Raw genomic sequence first — 12,195 nt, 5'->3', positions numbered from 1 at the left:
AATAGCATGGGAGTAGAAGTCAGGAAAAACAATCTTAGGCAGTTGATTGACTCCTTCCACCACATGGATTCCTGCAATTAAACTAACAGCTTGGAGACAGGTGCCTTTACCTTATGAGTCTTCTCAAAGGTCATCAGTTAGCATTTGTGGGGAAGACGGATGGCATTGTACCCACTTACACAAAGATATAATGCTTTGTACACACACCCCATCAGGAGCAGTAAATGCAAAGAAATGTGTAAGTAAATGAATAAAGACTCTCAGTGAGGCTGTTTTGGAATTTCTTTGATCCTCTGAAGACTTTGATATAAGATATGAGGAGGAACCAGAGAGGTGGCCGAGCAATTACGGGTGCTTTCTGCTCATGTAGAGGACTAGAATTCAGTTCCCAGCATCCACACCAGGAGGCTCACAACTGTCTGTAAGTCTGGTTCCGGTAGGTGTCATGCACATAATGGCACTCATGGGCACCCACACACATCTGTACACAATGCAAACACACATATACCTGGATGAAAATCTTTAAAAAAATACATGTAAGGCAAATCAGAGCATCGTGAACATGGCATTGCATGTTCAGAAATTTCCATGAAGAAAGATGATCAAAATCGACCTCCTGGTTACCTGTAAATTCTTATGGTGATTTTCCTTCACCTTCCTTTGAAATCTACCAAGTTTTTCTCTGTATTGAATATACACACTTACTTTTTTGAGTTAGTCTATTATGTAAAGGTCAGGTAGAGAATCTGAGTTACAGAAGATTCTTTGAGGCAAATCTTGTATTGGTAGAATACTGGCCATTTTATCACCTTTATAGCTTTAAGAGAGTAATACCAGCCAAAATGTGAAATAGGCAAAATAACTGTTGAGATCAGGATCAGGTGGGAGAGTGACAGAAGAGAGAGACAAGAGAACACTGATGTTTGTCATTTTATTTGCAATACTTTAGGTCCAAGTTTCAAACTGCAATATTTTTACACTCAAGACACAGTCATGCACAATCCATATTTCAAATTTCTATTGCTTCAACCACAATTTAAAATAACAATATTAGAAATAAAAATCCTCAAAAAGATCAGCTGCTGAGGGCAGAGGGATGGTGTCATACCATCAGCAAGTCTACAAAAGAAATAACTTACTTAATAATCAAACAAACATAAGACCATAAATACCATTAATCCAAAATTACAGAAGAATTTCACTACACATGGGTTAACAAATAACAACACATTTTGACAAAAGTAATGCACAGCCAAATGAGATACAACTTGGATAAACGGTGAAAATGAAGATCCTCCTCAATCTATTTTATCTGGATGTTATGAGTTCAATCCCAGCAGATATCAGTATCCGTGCGATCTGACAGCTATTGTCAGATGTACTGAGATTTTCAAACTCAACCCATTAATGGTGAAAGATCTTATCATCACTAATGAATATAGTATATGCGGGTCCAAAAAGCACACCACACACAAGCACACACATTGAACTTGAATTTCACACTCCAGGTTGGTTGGCACTCTGCTGTAGGCAGGCAGTAAGGGACCATCCACCAAACTAACTAGTTTCTCTTCTTTTTCAGTGGCATACTCATAGCCAATTGCTGTGGGAATTTCCATGAGAAATGTTTTCTTTGATCCCAACAGTTAATGTGTCAGCTAAAAGCATGCAATTGCCTTTCTGTTGCTCTTTTTTGTAACTTGTCAATACATAGGTCCACTCTGTGGTCTTAGCCATTAAAATGCTTGGGTTCGGCCATCCTGTGCCACTTTATACTTTAATGCTCTAAGCCCCAGAACTGCTTCATAGGAATAGAGAGGCCCAAGTACAGTTTTATTCTATGAAATGTGACAGTGAATTTCTGTTCTAGTAGCAAATGCTAGCCACAGCTTTATGGAAACCAGACTTCATGTACAGCGTATAGAAAATGAAAACTGGGAACATTCAGTGGAAAAAAGACATTAAAATAAAAACAAAACAGTTGGGAGGAAGTTGGAAGGTTTCCATGAGTTTGATCAACATTCCCTGCTGCTGTTAACTTCATTTACTTGAGTTTTTCCATTGTACATGGTTCTGTGGAGCTGCAACCTAAGAGATCCAGGCTTAAGCTTGTGATATTTGCCACCACGTTGGCTGATTGAATTTGCAAGGCAAACTGTTACCTCATACAATGTCAGAGCTTTTGGAAAGACCTTGAAGAGCACTTGATTCAATGCCCTGACTTTATAGATGAATAAAAGAGAAGGGCTAAGTGATTTGCTCGCGGTCACATAGCAAGTTAGGTAAAATACCCATGTTAACATCGAGATCTCCTCCCTGGGTATGTGTTTTACTACATCTGACTTATTCTTTAGCATTACTGTCAGGTTTTGCCTAGGTACTGAGTCAGGTGACCACGGTGCTTGCCTTACTGTCGGTAATAACAGGACAGCATTCATCTGATGGCAGCTTCTGGGGAGAGTCTGGTGTCACTAATTAGATTTTTTTTTTAAGTTCACCTTGCAAGTTCAATAGGTTTACGTGGCAGTCAATGCTACAAGTCGGTAGTGTTTGTATAGTCAGAGGTGTGCACATGGTGATATCTCAAGTCCCATATTTGCAGATTCGGCGAGATACTGTTGGATGATAAACAGACATTCCCAAGCATGAGAAGTTGGTTAGATGTAGTTGATCACTGAAGGAGTGTGAAGCAGAAAAGAAGAGATAAAACCAAAATCCAAACAACCCAAAATTATAGCAGAAATAAGTCTTTGATGAAAAATTCTTTCATAGGAGAAACACTTCCCTTATTCCCAAGGCCCTATTTATTTCCTTTCCAATCCACATGCAAGTATATGTCCAGTATTGTGTGTTAAGGTTACTCCAAATCCCAGGCCCATTAGACTGTCAGTTTACAAATGCTGAATTTCAGGCTCCTTCTTCGAAGACTGGGAGACGTTTATATAACACGCCATTCATTTGTTTGAATATTAACTTCAAAAGGCTCAGATTCAACCAGGAAAAGATTCAACCAGGATGGCAGGGTGAAGACTTCCATATGTATTATGAAGAGCTAAGCGAATGCCTGTGAGTTTTCTGGGGATACACTCTGCTTTTGGTGACACTGTGGAACATACATTAATGACGTCCTCACCTAAAATTTCTTTGGTGAGTTAGAAGAAAATTCTTCTTTGATGGCTGGTCTCCCTTTCTTTTAAAAAACCACGATCACTGCCTACATGCTACAGTCACGCAGCACAAGAGCCCAAAGACCATCCCAAGCCAAAACTAATAGGACTGGAACTGAATGTTAACAGACAATCCTAAATATTTCTCTTAATAATTTTGCAGTTACGCTTAATAGTACATGGTAATTTCCATCGCAACCAATGGGATTTGTCTATGGTTATTTAAAGAAGACTCCTGTCAGAATGATTGGTCTGGTTATGCCAGGAACTGGTAGGAGCTAGCTCTTTTACCCTTCTATCCTTCCAAAATTGACCTTGAAAATCTCTTAAAACAAGCTAGAAAGGTAGCATCTAAAACAAGTATTATCAACAGGGCTAATTAAGTTGTCAGCCCTCCAATCTAAGGCAAACAAAATAGACTCCTGGATGCCATACTTAAGCTGAAGGCAACCTGTTTTATAGCAGAAGAATGCATTTGGAGTTCTAGCAGTGATGTCTCCTTAGCGTGACTTAGATAATAGTCTCATAAGAAAGCATGTGCCATACCTGAGCGTGTGCCAACCTCAGTACCCAGGCAAGTATAAAGCCTACAGAATAATTGTAACTAGGAAATATCTGTGCCCTGCATGCTCTGGGCTCTGGCCAGAAGGTGTCTGCTTCTGGTATCTCTTCTATGTTTCTATAGTTCCCCTTCTGTTATTTATTTCAATTATTAATATATCAATATCAAAGAAAGAAAATTTCTGAAAGAAAAAAATTCACGGAACCCCACCACCCTAACACAACTGATTTCAATTATCTGTGTTCCCAGTCTTTATGCATATGCACACTTCTTTTTACATAGATGTAATCCCTGTTTGTATTTTTAAAAAGCGACTCCGTAGACTCTCTCTCTGAGAACTGGCAGCCTCATTAGAAATAAACGACCCATTGAGGAAATGGATATAATTATTTACACGATCTTTGAGGTGAGAAATATCCATTATAGACAAACATCTTAAACTATCAAAACAGTTATACAGAAAACAGGAAGCAATTTCTATTTCTTTTTTTTTCTTTTAGCAATGGAATGTGCTTCACAGGGAATTGATAGATGTGAGGACTAGGTGGTTCAACTAAAGCATTGGAGGTGCAAGTCATACGCCTGAAAGGAATCTGAAGAACACAATTAAAGAATAAATACTCGAGTTAAATCTTTTTATGTGACTTGGCCATCCAGTAGCCAAAATGGAGCATGGACGCACAAATATTTACAATGACACACAGACAAGATCAGCAAGAACAAAGTCATTACCCAACATGTTGATTGATTTAGGGGGATCGCGTCATCCCCAAATCCACATGGGATTATGACAACAAACTGGATCCTTGCTACAATATCAATGTTTTATTCTTTCTTAAATAAATAATCTTTACTGTGCTTCTCACCTTTCCCTGACTTTCCCACTGCCCTATTCCTACCTCAGGACATTTTTGAATCAACATTCAAAAATGTGCCCACAAATGTCTCAGGGCACACTAGCAATGTTAAAGGTCTGGACAGCCTCATCTGTATTAAGATGAGCTCAAAACAAATCAAGGAAAGGGAATAAACTATCAACCATCTGGAGGCTACTTTGTTCGAGTATAGCAAGTATGGACCCTTCAGCATCATTTTGGCATGAGAAAAAGTTTCTCTCTAATACTTATTAGAAATATATGTAACTTTTCAACACAAGTAAAAGACTGTAGAAGCTGTTCTCATTGGAACATGTACACAGGTATAATTTTGTACGAGTACTGCCTACTAGAACAGACTATTAAACCTCGGTACAGAATGATGGGAAATAAGTACCTGGCCCTTCACTGTTAATAGGCTGAGTGGAGAGCATCAGGAGCAGCCATTTCTCTGCCAACAGAGACCTGAAGGACCACAGCTCCAGGGTCTTCTAAATAAGGATAACAACAATAGCAACAACAACAACAGCAACAACAACAACAACAACAACAGCAACAGCAACAGCAGCAACAACAACAAAGGCCTTTACAACATGCAGAGGATGTTAATTGATGTCTTGGACTTCCCAGCCAGGGTGTGGGTTCTCTCTATTAGCAGAGCACAGTCATCAATCGATTGAATTCTGTTTACATCCCAGGAATTTGTGGAATTCCCTGGCACTACAAGTGGGAAAAATCCTTCATTTAAAATAAAATAGAATAAAAAACTTAATGTTCTTTCTCTCTCACTAGAGAGGTGTGACATTTAAAATGTCAGGCCCAAATATCTCTTTGCAAAATAAGCTTGAAATTAATATAATCATTTGATTTTTCTCTTCACATTTGTTTTTTATTCCACGGTGGATATTTTCAGGGAAGGGTAAGCCCCTCCTTAATTTTATAATGTAGGAAAATAGGAAATCCACCAGTGGTACCATCTCTCAACATAAACATTGTACTATATGATCAGCAGAAACTCTAGAGAAAGTGCTTTCATTTGAAGGAATGGATGGATGCTTAAATGGACAGATGGCCCTCACAGAGAAGAGAGGCAGATGCCACTCATTTTGTTCCCCTCTCGCTGAATGTAGGGAAAGTCTATTCAGTTTCTCTAATTCTAAAAAAATTAAGAAATGCGTATAACATAGATTGTTGGCTTTTCAAAGGCTTAGAGAAACAACTTTCTAGAATTCATACAACCGACTACACACTCAAAAGAGACATATCCTTTTCTATGCAGACACCTTCCAGATGTTTTTTTTTACACTCAGAAGATTAGCTAATAAATTTTTAATAAATACAAATAGTGAAATAATAGTCAAATTTTGGAATTATTTTTCAAGCCACAAAAAGAATTCCGTTGGGAAATATGAGTACAGATAAAAATTATTTTTTCAGTGAATTTCCAACATTTTTATGAACATGCTTTTAAAGGGCAAAAGCCCAAGTAACTAAATAAGAACATACCATAGTCAAATACCAAAAAAAAAAAAAAAAAAGAGATTGGAGATATGTAGAAAAATCAGTTTCAAGTATTTAGAGCCAAGTGTTGACTGGGATGTAGCTTTCATTGACTTTCCATTCCTTAAAGAGTTGAATACTTTACTACATCTCTGATCTCTAGATCTTTAAAATCTTTAAAAAATTCTTATGCGTTACAAATTGCCAAAATGAATATTTTCATCATGAAGAACATCGGCTAATGGATCTATTTCCTCAGAATGTGCCTATTGTACAATGCCTATGTTACAGGAGCACAAGAGAGGACTAAATTCACCATCTTCGCTTATTTACTGCCCAATGAGGAGTTCTGCATTTTCCTTTTGGCTCTCAGAGAAAGTCCCATCTTTGTGTAAGTAAGGTTTCTCCCATCAGGATATCCTAGGTTTAGGACCTGGACTCACCCAGCAGCGCTGCCACATTTTCAGTGTGTCCTTTCTCTGTTATCACAGAGGCCAACGAGCTGCTTCACATGACAATTCAACTACTCCATTAGCATCCATGCGAAATGTGACAGGATCTCACAATTAGAGCTTTGTTTTGACTCCTATTCCTCCTGTTTTCGGAAAAATGTCTTAAAGGAAACCTTCTCCAATACAAATGCAGAAAAATAGGTACACAAACCAAGCCACCACTACAGAAGAATAAAAACTTGCGACTCGATTAGGGCATGGACGTCCACGGCTTCACACGGCACTTGTTCTATTTTTTTTTTTTCGTTTTTGTTTGTTTTTTGTTTTGTTTTTTTTTCTTTGCTTTTTTGCTTTCTTTTTTTTAAAAAAAACATTTTGACATCTTTTTTTCTGGACATCTAATGACAATGCAAGTGAAAAAACATCACGTTGGGTAAGGGATTTTGAAAGAGGTTTGAATGGAAGGGGGACTACTCTCTAACTTAAAAACACACAGCACTATGAAGAGGGAGTGTGCATCTTTGAGAAATCTCTTTTTCTTCAAAGTAAATGCACGAATGAGGGGATTCACTACTGGCTCTCTCGCTTCACGGTGGAAGTGGCCACTTAATGGCTACTTCGACATTGCTGCCCTGTGTGGGCTGCGGTTCAGGCTTACAAATAAATTACATAATCTGAGGGAGTAGGAAAAAGGTTTATAAGAAGTTTCTATTCACTTGAAAGTTAAAGAACCCCCACTCCATTTGACTGTCTTTTCTTCTGTGGATCCTGCAGCAGAGTTTTAGTTCAGTCTTACTCATCCGGGAGACGGTGAGGGGTAAGGCTTGCACTTCTAACGGCTACTGTTCTTAATGGCTTCCTTTGCAGCAAGAATCAGAGGAGTGAGGCTGGACAGGGGCTTGGCTAATTTTAAAAATGGATGCTGTAAAAAGGAAGGAAAAAACAAAGAATTACTAGAATTCTGCTTTCCCATTAGTACAGTGCTTGTCAACCTTCCTAATGCTCTGACCCTTTAATACAGTTCCTCATGCTGTGCTGACCCCAACCATAAAATTAGTTTGTTGCTACTCCGTAACTGTAATTTTGCTACTCTTATGAATTGTAAATATCTGTAAATCTATAAATATCTGATATGCAGGTTATCTGATATGTGATCCCCAAAAGGTCATGACCCACAGGTTACATTTTCAAATATGCTTGCTCCTTTGTGTTTCGAGTACTCGTTGAAACACTCACTGCTTGATTTAAAAAAGAAATCCCTGCCAGCTTTTGTCCTTCAGACTTTCCTTTTCTTTTTGGTCTTTCAATATCATGATATCCTATGGAAATTTACTTGGCACAGCTAGAAACTCTTCAGTATAGAACTTGGAATGGTTTACTCGGTAATGGCCAGACACTCTACATTTCTTAAACTGAAGAATGGGGCTGGAGCTCTCTCAGGCTTGAAAGAGTATCTTCAACTGAACATTAAAATCAATTTTCCTCTGAAACCATTGGCTCCCTGGCTGCCAAACCCAATAGCTGTGTCTCCACCACTGCTATTGGCTCATCTGCAAGAGTTGATGCACGCAAATCTCCTTTATGTCTTTAAAATGGTTGCTTCTCTGCAGATCTGTGACATTCTATTACTACAGGGCTTTTCCTCCTCTTTTTATCTTTAGTTCTTTTCTGACCTCTTGTTTACTGCAAAAGTACCGCTCGTTATCTTGTTTTGCTAATTAATTTCTAACAGAGCTCTCATTTCTGTCAAAGTTTTCAACCTATCATCTGCTTTATGGGGATGATTCACAAGCTCAAAGTGTGAGTGTGTGTGTGTGTGTGTGTGTGTGTGTGAGTGTGAGTGTGTGTGAGTGTGTGTGTGTGCGTGTGCTTGTGCTTATGAGACCAGATGCCCCCTAACCTCTGCCGCTCTTCTGTCCTACTTGCCAGTTGTCTTCCAGATATTTCCTCTAGAATGTTTGCTCGCCATTATAATTCAACATTTTGAAAGGTATGCTAATATTGCCACAACAGAGTTCTTTGGTGTGGTAAGTTACAGGGACTTTGGAGTCAGAACTGTGAAGTTCATTTCTCCCACTATTAGAATTACATAATTGATTCTATTCTGTATTTATCTGTGTGGTTACATTAATGATACTGCCTCTTTGGCATCTTTGGAAAAGGGATGTGAGAAGGATCTAGATGTGGTGACAAGCGTGGAAAGGCGTGGAAGTTATGTAGAAAATCACCTCTGGCCAAGAGCATATAACATCCAGAGGTACAAGTAAAGTGTAGAACCAAAACCCCCAACAATAACAGAGAGTCACAACTGGGTTAGTCTTTCTTTGTAGAATCAGAGTTCAGAAAGAACAAAAGAGAATTATAGATTCAAATACAAATTTTTCTTTAAAAATCAAGGCAACATGATCAATCAAGGATGCAATAGGTGAATGTCTATACTTAACGTGCCCAGGGTCTAAAATTGAATGGCAAGAGCCCAACTCCAACTACACGTCTTTCAACAGAGATCTCTTCATGTTACACATTAACATGGAAAAGCAGCATAACTCTCCCGTTGTAAATTGCCTCATTTTATTTTCACCTGCAAAAGCTCCTTGGCAGACCCTCGTCTATCCACATCCATCTCAAGACAGCGATTTAAGAAGTCACGGAATACAGCTGACAGTCTCTCGGGATTCTGGAGCTCTGGGGTTCCATTAGTGGCTATCAGATATAAGGCCTATAAAGAAAAATATTCAACTTTAGTCAACATATACATGGTAAAATTATACATACAAGTCAATTTTCTTCCTATTTATATATATTTTTTTCTTTTCTTTTTTTTTGGAGCTGGGGACCGAACCCAGGGGCTTGTGCTTGCTAGGTAAGCGCTCTACCACTGAGCTAAATCCCCAACCCTCTTATTTATATTTTAGATCGTAAAACAGTCCATTTGAGAGAATTCCGTGGACATGGTATCTATTGGAATGTAGGACTGAGAATAGGTTGTATTAACAGATAGCTTAACTGCTGACTCCTAACCTACTTGGTTATTGATCTGATTATCCTTCATTAATAATAATAATTGTTATTGTTGTAATAGAAGTTCCTCATGTGGATATACCTTAACTACTATTGTTAGGTTGATGGAAGGAGATATAAAAGACAAAAGTAATGTCATTCCTAGGAAAATAGATAGAAACAGAGAAAGTAAAAAAAAAAAGCCGGAGCCAGAAAGAGAAACATAAATGAAATCTAGATTTCACACACATATGCATATATTTGCATGTATATGTACGATATTAAAGTAGAAGAGGAGCCACTGAGGAAAGGAAGGAGACAGGCAGTAGCTGACACGATAGACAAATGGGTGTCAGAATTATCCAAGCACTAACACAGGAATCAATTTGCCTTTCTGAAAGCAATCACTCTGTGAACACACAGTACACAATTGCATGTTTTAAGGAAAAAGTTAACACAAATCAACTTGTTAAAAGTAGCTCTCTCTGGCATCACAATTACTGGGGACTTGAATTTTAAAATATATTTTGCACCTTTCAATTCTTCTAGATAAATGCAATACTGATTTCATTATTTTAACCCCCGCCCTGAAACAGTACTTAAAATGCATTTTAAAAACTGTTGCATCCAATCCCCCGTGTCTTTTACTTAATTTTCCTAGGATTAAACATGTTTTTCATCAAACACTGCCCTTCAAGGAAAACAAAAACTTCAGACTATTTCTTGTTCAATGATTGTTTTCATTTTAATTGCAACAGTATTATTCCTACTCAATTTCCACGGCAAAAACACACCCATTCACTTGCATTAAGGACTAAACTGGCCTTTGTTGACTGGCAGGGGAACCTAATTACCATGTATAAGGCTGTTTCTATGGAAAACGCACTCTAGGTTCCAAATAATTAACTTAGAAATGAACTTTTAGAACACATCCTGTGTGTGAGCTGGGGACTGTCTTCATAAAAAAGAAAATTGCTACCCACTGCCTTGCTAATGAGACACAAATACAAACATGACAACCCAAAGGTTTTTTTCTTTCTTTCAGAAAAGCCAAGTCTCAAATGAAGAAGACTGGGGAAGATTAATAATACTTTTAAAGGGTAACTGAAAATTCAAGGAAAATGAGCTAGCTATTAGAAACTGGACTACGGACCTTGTGTAGCTGCTTCTAATGCAAGCAAGAAAGCACAGGACTGCCCCCGTGTTCCCCTTCTTTACACCATCGGCCTCCCAACATTCTACAGTTATTCTACTAAGTTCTCCCAATGCAACGTTTATATGGCTTTCATAGTCATCTACTTCTTTATAGCACTATTATCTTTGCTTAAGAGCAAGACTTTTCTCAGACAGCTTTAGTATATAGTTCTGGCTGACTTTCCTTATTCGGATCCCTTTGTTGTGAAGCGTACCCCCTTTAACAATTGTATCTCAGCACATGGTTTTTGCCACTCGTTCATCTACTTAAAAGCTCTTAGAGGTCTCCTATTGTCCAAAGACATGGGATTCAGATGGTGCTGCCCCAAATTCCTCTCCAAGAACATTTGAGGCAGGGGGAGGAGAAGGTAGAGAGAAAGGGTAGAGATTTGAAAATCTTAAGCTTACATAAAAGATGACTTAGTCAGAGGAGCTGTGCTATTCTTCCTATTTATCATTCCTAACAACACTTCTTTGGTCCACAAGACATAGTAAGGATTGGCATGGCATACGGTATGGTTTGGTTCCTGCTTCCTTTGTCAGCTTTCCTCTGTTCGAATCTTACCCTGGGGACTTTCTCTTCCCCACTCCCACATACACACACTAGTCAAAGCGCATCTATCAGTCACACCAAGTAATCACTGCTCGCTAGGGGAGAAACAAGAATGCTCTCCGTGCAGTGTACATAGAATATGCTATTAAATGGGTGAGGCATCAGGATCGAGCTAAGCTCATGTTTGATTGAAACAAACAAACAAACAAACAAACAAGAGATGAAAGGGAGATAAAAGGAACTTGAGAAAACTGTGTCGACAAACATCAGTTTCAAAAATTTATCTTTTCTAGCGAACACTGAACACGGAAAGTGCTTATAATAGAATTTAGAAAATTAAGTAGGTTATATTTTTCCGAAGGTGAGGCAATATAGGACCATAACATAGACTGTATTCATATTAGAAATATGATTAGCAAAAATAAAATGGTAGCTGCTTTCCACCGAATAAACATTAGCTAGTATTGGACACATCACCATGATAACTGTAAATATCTTGACAATTACAACCATTAAACTTTTCACTAGCCTTAATGTGCAACTGAATTTACTCAAACACTAAGAGAAAGCCAGTGTATCTAATTGGAGAAATAATTGAGTTTACCTTATTGGCAATTTCCGCAGCTGAAAAGGATCAAAGCCTTCACCGTGGACATTACCACATTTCTCCAAAGGAGTCTCAAGACAATCCATATGTAAACCATAAATTTTCATTAAGGCAGTGTTGCCATAGGAGTATTTAATTAAAACGCTTTCATTTGTGACTCAAGTTCATTATAGCAGTTTATAAAGTTTACATTAAGTCATTGAAAAACAACCAGGAGACTTTCATGGAAATATGCTTGCAAGCATATGAATTCTCAGCACCCATATAATGAAACACTTTACAAAG

At 38.1% G+C, this 12,195-nt stretch overlaps 1 protein-coding gene across 17 annotated transcripts in view; it reads right to left on the bottom strand.

The window, feature by feature from the left end:
- Positions 1–917: 917 nt before the first annotated feature.
- Pak3 (p21 (RAC1) activated kinase 3) overlaps positions 918–12,195 on the bottom strand; it is a 258,071-nt gene continuing 246,793 nt past the window's right edge. For 16 of the 17 annotated variants that reach the window (XM_063279845.1, XM_063279849.1, XM_017601940.3 and 13 more), the window contains 2 exons: positions 9,138–9,275; positions 918–7,478 (listed from right to left, as the gene is read on the bottom strand). In XM_063279845.1, the coding sequence (XP_063135915.1) occupies positions 7,389–7,478; positions 9,138–9,275 (228 nt within the window). In that variant the 3' untranslated portion in view covers positions 918–7,388. The remainder of the gene's footprint in view (positions 7,479–9,137; positions 9,276–12,195) is intronic. The other variant, NM_019210.2, reaches the window with a different exon arrangement.

This window comes from Rattus norvegicus, chromosome X, assembly GCF_036323735.1.
Source record: "Rattus norvegicus strain BN/NHsdMcwi chromosome X, GRCr8, whole genome shotgun sequence".
Taxonomy (NCBI): Eukaryota; Metazoa; Chordata; class Mammalia; order Rodentia; family Muridae; genus Rattus; species Rattus norvegicus.
The sequence above is the reverse complement of the archived record's forward strand: the minus strand, read 5'-3'. Positions and strand labels throughout refer to the sequence as shown.